Genomic DNA, 7,030 nt, shown 5'->3' with positions numbered 1-7,030 from the left:
GCCCCACGCTCAGAGCCAGACCATCTGGATGCAAAACGGCACCACGGGCATCTCCCTCCTCCTCCTCCTCCACCCCAGGAAGCCAAGCAGCAAAGGGATCACACATCAAGGTTGGGATGAGGGGAAGCAGCTGGAGATAATGGATGCTCAGGGTCACATCCCAGCCCAGGCTGGGTCTCAGTGCAGGAGAGGAAGAGGAGGGTGCTGCTGCTTTAGCTGAGCTTTTGTCCCAACTCTTTATCTCTCCCAAGCCCGTGCTGAGAGAAACAGTTTTAAGCAGCATGAATGAAATTGCAGCACAGCAGGTTTCAGGGGGGGTGCTGCCTCGGTCATCAGAGAGTTTCACAGGAAAGCGAAACAAAAAATGAGCACGGGGCTTAAAAAGAATCAGAGAATGGTTTGGGTGGGAAAGGGACCTTAAAAGGTCATCTAGTCCAACCCCCCTGCCATAGGCAGGGACATCTTCAACCAGACCAGGTTGCTCAAAGCCCCATCCGATCCGGCCTTGAATGTTTCCAGGGATGGAGCATCCACAACCTCTCTGGGCAACCTGGGCCCATGTCTCACCACCGTCAGCGTAAAAAAACCTTCCTTACATCTAGTCTAAATCTTGTCTCTTTCAGTTAAAAACTGTTCCCACTCGTCCTATGGCTCCCCTCCCTCATCCAGAGTCCCTCCCCATCTCTCCTGGAGCCCCTTGAGGGACTGGAAGGGGCTCCAAGGTCTCCCCGGAGCCTTCTCTTCTCCAGGCTGAACCCCCCCAACTCTCTCAGCCTGTCCTCCCAGCAGAGGGGCTCCAGCCCTCCCAGCATCTCCGTGGCCTCCTCTGGACCTGCTCCAACAGCTCCATGTCACAGAATCATAGAATCATTCAGGTTGGAAGAGACCCTTGGGATCATGGAGTCCAACCATCAACCCTACTCTACAAAGTCCTCCCCTACACCATATCCCCCAACACCACATCTAAACGGCTCTTAAACACATCCAGGGATGGTGACTCAACCACCTCCATGGGCAGCCTCTTCCAATGCCCGACCACTCTTTGTCCTTCTGCCCGACCACTCATGTCCTTCTGCTGTTGGCGGCCCCAGAGCTGGAGGCAGAACTGGTGGAGGGGGGGGGTCACCCCAGAGCGGAGCAGAGGGGCAGAATCCCCCTCCTCTCAAGGCAGCATCCCAGTTTGGGGGCGGTGAGGTTGGCAGCAAACTTAACTGTTCCTTCTGCTTGCCCTGAAGGAAAGGTGGTTTGGGCAAAGGCTTATCCCAACCCCGAGCGCTATCACAACCTGCCTCCAATTAGAAATCACTGCAATTAGGCAGAGGGTCATTTAGCGGGACAATTAGTACCCGTTTCTGTAGCAGGGATGAGACAGACTGGGAGGGGTGTCCTCTATGGCAGAGTTTTTTTTGGTTTTAGGGTTTTTCAGCCACTGTGAAGCGCTCCCCTCATTGTCCCAGGCTCTGCTCAGCCAGATGTTTCTATTGCTGCCCTAAATATTTGCAGGACAAAGAATTAACTCTCTCTTTTTTATTATTTTTCTGGAAATTCTTCACAAGCTTTAATTTAAGCCTCTCAACAAGGCTGAGAGGCAAATTTAGCAGCTTCTTTCTGCCTTTCCCAGATCAGCTACGGATCTGTGTGCCATCAAGCCACCCAGCATAAATCCTGGATCTAGAAAGGCCACATTCCCCCCCCTTTCTGCTGAGTTCTCCTGGACGGAGAGCATGCTGGACACTTTCTCACCCGCTCTCCAGCGCCAGGAGAAGACAGACAAAGCTTCTGGAGCAGCTTAAGATTTGTTAACAGGCCAGCACTTATCAAGGACACGGTGTTTTGACCTGGTATGAGGAACCTCGTCTGATTGTCTGCGTCGCCAAGTCAGGGACTTAAGGAGGAAGGATAAGCAACGGCAACCGCAGGAGACACCCACGGGGGAAGCCAAAGGGAGAGCCCCAAGGTCCAGTTGCAGTTCCAACTGCCAGAACACGTATTTCTCTGGAAGTAGGAGGAAAAAAAACCAACTCATGAAAAGGAAGATGCCCTGATAGACAGCCAGCAGCATGAGCAAACGATGCAGGTCACACCTCAACGGCTCCATGGCAAAAATGCAAAGTTCACGACCGCAGCACGACCACAGCCCTTCAGGAGGCTCCTCCTGACTCCATCCCCCGAAGCACTAAATCCCCAGCGCCTCTCGTCAGTGGAAAAGCCAAAAATGGGAAAGTTCAGAGGTTTTTATTTGTGTGGAAGAGATAAGGAAAGCAAACATACCCCGATAACCTCTTCCCTCGTGCGTAGCAGTCTGAAGGTTGCCCCCATAGGCGGGATGCACATTCTGTACCGAAGGCCTTAAATTTGAGTGGATCTTAGTTAAAAATAAACTCCCTGGCTCAGCATTGCTCTGCTACAGCAACGTGTTCCACAGCCCCACTTTGCTCCCATTCCCCTCTGGAGAGGGATCACGTTTTCAAGGAAAGGCTGGACTGGGGGAGCCCTGGCTGCTCAGGCCCATGGGGGTCACAGGATTTCCCAATTTTTTTCATGCCAGAGGGTTAATTTTCAAGCTGAAAAGGACCGTCATAGGCAAAGTTTGACTTCACTCCCTTGGGAAACACCCCACTGGGGCTTTCCACGAGGGCCCAGCCTGTTCATTTCCATCTGGAGCACCCCAGATGGGGCAGGTGTCATTTTGGTTCACGGTTGATGTCTGCATCCCCCGGCCAGTCAACAGATACAAAAGGGCAAAGGCTAAGCTTTTTACAGTCATTTTTTCCCCCACTTCTGATAAAAACAGCATGCAGACGCACCGATTTAGCGATGATGGTCGGAAAAAATCCTCCCCCAGAGCAGCTACAAGAGGCAATTCTTCAGGGGCAGAATTACAAGCTCTTTTTTATTAAGTTCCTGGAGGGGAAATGCTTCTTGGACAGTGATTCCTGATGGAAAGGTGAAGCCAGCATGGCCACGGACGAGGCTTTGGAGAGCGGGGATGTCCCCACACCAACAAGCTAGAAGGGGCTGGCGTTGTCCCTGTCACCAGGACTTGCAGAGCCTCTGGGGGAACTCTTGGACATGACCCCCACTGGAGATTCCTTCTGTAGCCTCCTCAGAAAGGAGGGCATGTGAAATATGGGGGCTGAGTGGCCTTGTGGAACGTTACCCCCTCTCTGTGAGATACCACAGTTTTCCCCACACTAAAGAAGTACCTTGTTGGCTTTGGTTTCTGAAAGCCTGCAGTGAAGTACCACATTTCAGTTTGGCACCAGCTGGAAGACAACCGTTTGAGTCCTTCGGTTGAAGAGCACGCTGTAGGTCTGCCTGCCATCTCCACTCAGCTTCCTGTTGGTTTTATCTTCAGGGAGGCAACCAAATACGTGCCATCAGCTCCCCGTGGGCAAGCCCCGTTCTTCAAGGATCCTTTTCACGCTCTCCACGATGGTCCACACTTCTGCCATGGCACCTCGACCTGCAGGGTTAGAGCAAAGCCACGTGGGGACATTCAGGTCCCACCAGAGATGGCACGAGGCACGTGTGTCCCCTCTTCCACCTCCTCGCTTCTCCACACGCCGTGGAAAATTGGATGCACAATGGTGGCACGGCCCAGCAAAGCTCACCAAGGTGTTTCCTTAGGACTTGCCCAACTGGGGAGACCAGAGGATCTGCTCGGTCCACCTGGTTCTGCAGGGGTTTTGTGGCACCGTTGAAGGCCACAAGGGGAGAAGATCAAGAAGAGTATTCACGCTGGCTTAGGTTGGCTGGAAACTCAGCAGTCTAAGCAGGAACACGAGCTCCTCGGTCAATGGAGAGAGGCAGAAAACCTCAAAAGGCAACTCATATGACCTCAATAAGCACCTCATGTTCTGAATCATCTCCAGAGGTGGCTGCACCTACCCCTTGACCGCACAGGGAGTTACTATCTTAGCTCATCCCGCCCTGGGGGCAAGTGTGCAAAAGTGCCCCAAAAAAGCGTGTGGGTAGCAAAATAGCCAATATCACCTCCCTTCTCCAGCGTAACTGGGGTTATTCAGCCTGGAGAAGAGGAGGCTGAGGGGAGACCTTATTGCTCTCTACAACTCCCTGAAAGGAGGGTGTAGAGAGGTGGGGGTCGGTCTCTTTTCTCAAGTCACAGGCGACAGGACAAGAGGAAATGGCCTCAAGTTGTACCAGGGGAGGTTCAGGCTGGATCTTAGGAAAAATTTTTTGCCTGAAAGGGTTCTCAGCCATTGGAATGGGCTGCCCAGGGAGGTGGTTGAGGCCCCATCCCTGGAGGTGTTCAAAAGCCGGGTTGATGTAGTGCTGGGAGGTATGGTTTAGTGATGGTGATGCTCCTTGTTTGTTGTGTGGGTGTCTATTTTTTGTCAGTCAGGTTGATGGTTGGACAAGATGATCTTTAAGGTCCCTTCCAACCTAGAAGATTCTGTGATTCTGTAAACTGTGTGTGTGTGTGTTCAGTATCTTTGTGAAATGGCCCTTGCCTATATAAAAAAGACATCTCAAATTCATACCATTCCTGTGACTCTGAGGTTAGACCCAGTTCAGAGAAAGCTGTCCTGGATTGGCACCAGCTCCAATCTTGGGAGTGATTCTTGGAGAAGACTCAGCACCGGACAGAACAAAATGTGAAAGCTTTTCCTTTTGGTCCAATTAGATGAACATCTAATGAACGTTGCCAGATGAGCATCTAATCTGCACTCTCTCTCTCTGCTGTCGCTTTCCCTCTGAAATACTTTTTAAACTGAGGTTCAGAATTTTAAAGCCAAGAGATCATTAAATCATCTCGTCCGACCTCGTGTACTGAACTCAGCCCGTTCCCTCCTGGAATTTGCTTGGGGCTGAGGAAAGATCCTTCTCCCACCAGTCTCCATTTGAAGATTTCAAAAATGGAGTCTCTCATGATCTTTTGCTCAAATAATTTAAAATATGTGCCTTATTTGTCATCAGAAATTAGTTCTGGAGGGCTTCTTTCTCCTCTTTTTTCTGCTCTGCTTCCACAGCTGGGTTAGCGAGCGCAGAGATGAACAGTGAAACAGCAGAGTCCAAAGGACAGTAACGACCTGAGGGCAGGCAAGAGATGGAGGGGAAGGGGACAGGCCACCCTGACCCCCAGTTTTCCAAGACAGAGGACCCACCTAAGCTGAGGACAGAAGGTGTAACTGGATCTACTGAGATTGAGATGAAGAATGATGCTTTTGGAAGGTGAAGAAAATAGGGTTTCCCTGCAAATTAAGACCCATTCTCCACTCTGCCTTTTCCAGCCCTGTAAATCCCAGGAGGTCTGAAGCCTCCTGTGGACAAGTCATGGGCAGATTTGGGCCCTTCTGATCTCCTAACCTTAAGGAGAGGAGCTGCAGCCAACAGGTCCTGCTCCAGAGGAGAAATTCCTCTTCACAGTTTGGCAGAGCTATACCCTTCAAGAGCAATTCCAATACCTGCCTCCTGCTTCCTCAACAGCTTTGGCAACTCACAGCTGGATTTTTAGGTTTAGCAGAGCAAAATCTTGCTAAGGCAACTGTCTCACAGCACAGCTCGTGCCTCCAGGCAGAAATCTTCCAGTGTGCCATGCTCTAGAAATCCAGCCAAGGCTGATGAAGATATTAGCAGTTTGGAAATGTTTTTGCAAAAGGCAAATTGCTGCAAGCACCTCTCAAAGCTCTCTTTAGATCGTGGCGTATGGATATCATCAAGGCCAACAGCTGGTAGCTTACCTTTAACTATCCAATCAAGGAAACATGTTAATTGTCAACCCTATTTAATTTATTTTAACTCTTTTACCCCAGGCTCTACATCAAAAATTCCATTTACTAGGGAAGAAAAATCAATCAGGTGAAGCTTGTAACGCAGAAACTCAGGATCTGGCCCATTTCAGGTGAGCCCAGCCACATGAGGGGAGGAAGATAAACCTCTTCTACGGCAAGACAAACCACAACGTCAACAGACAAAACTGGTGCAAACTGACTCTTCTTTTCTTCTGCACCAGATGTGTGAGCTTTTGCTACCTGCTGCTTGGGTGGAAGCCGGGCAAACCCCTTTGTGGATGAAACCCACAAAACCGAAAAATTACGGTGGAAGAAGAGGCTTTGGGGTGAAAGGCCTGAAAAAAAACAACGAGGGGAAAAGAGGAAAAGGTCAGTGGTGGAGAGTGTTTGGGTCTTCAGAGTCCATTATTGCTGCGCTCTGAGGAAACAGACCTGGGAGTCCTGGTGGGCAGCAGGATGCCCATGAGCCAGCAATGTGCCCTGGTGGCCAAGGCCAATGGCATCCTGGAGGGCATCAAGAAGAGTGTGACCAGCAGGTGGAGGGAGGTTCATCCTGCCCCTCTGCTCTGCCCTGGGGAGGCCCCATCTGGAGCACTGGGACCAGTTCTGGGCTCCCCAGGTCCAGAAGGACAGGGAACTGCTGGAGAGGGGACAGCAGAGGGCTACAGAGATGATGAGGGGCCTGGAGCATCTCTCTGATGAGGAAAGGCTGAGGGACTTGGTGCTTTTTAGTCTGGAGAAGAGAAGGCTGAGGGGGATCTGATCAACACCTATAAATACTTAAAGGCTGGGTGTCAGGAGGATGGGGCCAGGCTTTTTTCAGTGGTGCCCAGGGACAGGACAAGAGGAAATGGGCACAAACTTGAACATAAGAAGTTCCATCTCAACATGAGGAGGAACTTCTTTGCTGTGAGGGTGGCAGAGCCCTGGAAGAGGCTGCCCAGAGAAGTGGTGGAGTCTCCTTCTCTGGAGACATTCCAAACCTGGACACCTGTGCAACCTGCTCTGGGTGGACCTGCTTTGGCTGGGGGTTGGTCTAGATGATCTCCAGAGGTTCCTTCCAACCCCATAGCACTCTGTGATTTGCATCACTTGCCTTTCTTGGGTTCTATTTCTCTCCCTTCATTCTTTTGTCCCTTCCAACCCCTGGCATTCTGTGATTTCCATCACTTGCCTTTCTTGGGTTCTATGTCTCTCTCTTTGTTCTTTACCTTTTCATTACAATTTTTTAGTAGTTATTGTAACTCATTTCAATTATTAAACTGTCTTCATCT

General features: G+C 50.7%; 1 protein-coding gene across 7 annotated transcripts in view; it reads right to left on the bottom strand.

Annotated features, from left to right (window-relative positions):
• PPCDC (phosphopantothenoylcysteine decarboxylase) overlaps positions 1-7,030 on the bottom strand; it is a 53,530-nt gene that overhangs the window by 29,176 nt on the left and 17,324 nt on the right. For 5 of the 7 annotated variants that reach the window (XM_014959691.1, XM_014959692.1, XM_014959695.1 and 2 more), the window contains exon 6: positions 4,452-6,091. The exons of 1 other annotated variant lie outside the window; for it this stretch is intronic. In XM_014959691.1, the coding sequence (XP_014815177.1) occupies positions 5,820-6,091 (272 nt within the window). In that variant the 3' untranslated portion in view covers positions 4,452-5,819. Of the gene's footprint in view, positions 1-2,219; positions 3,467-4,451; positions 6,092-7,030 lie in introns of those variants that run through there. One more of the 7 variants, XM_014959696.1, reaches the window with a different exon arrangement.

This window comes from Calidris pugnax, unplaced genomic scaffold (genome assembly GCF_001431845.1).
Source record: "Calidris pugnax isolate Ruff unplaced genomic scaffold, ASM143184v1 scaffold480, whole genome shotgun sequence".
Taxonomy (NCBI): Eukaryota; Metazoa; Chordata; class Aves; order Charadriiformes; family Scolopacidae; genus Calidris; species Calidris pugnax.
The sequence above is the reverse complement of the archived record's forward strand: the minus strand, read 5'-3'. Positions and strand labels throughout refer to the sequence as shown.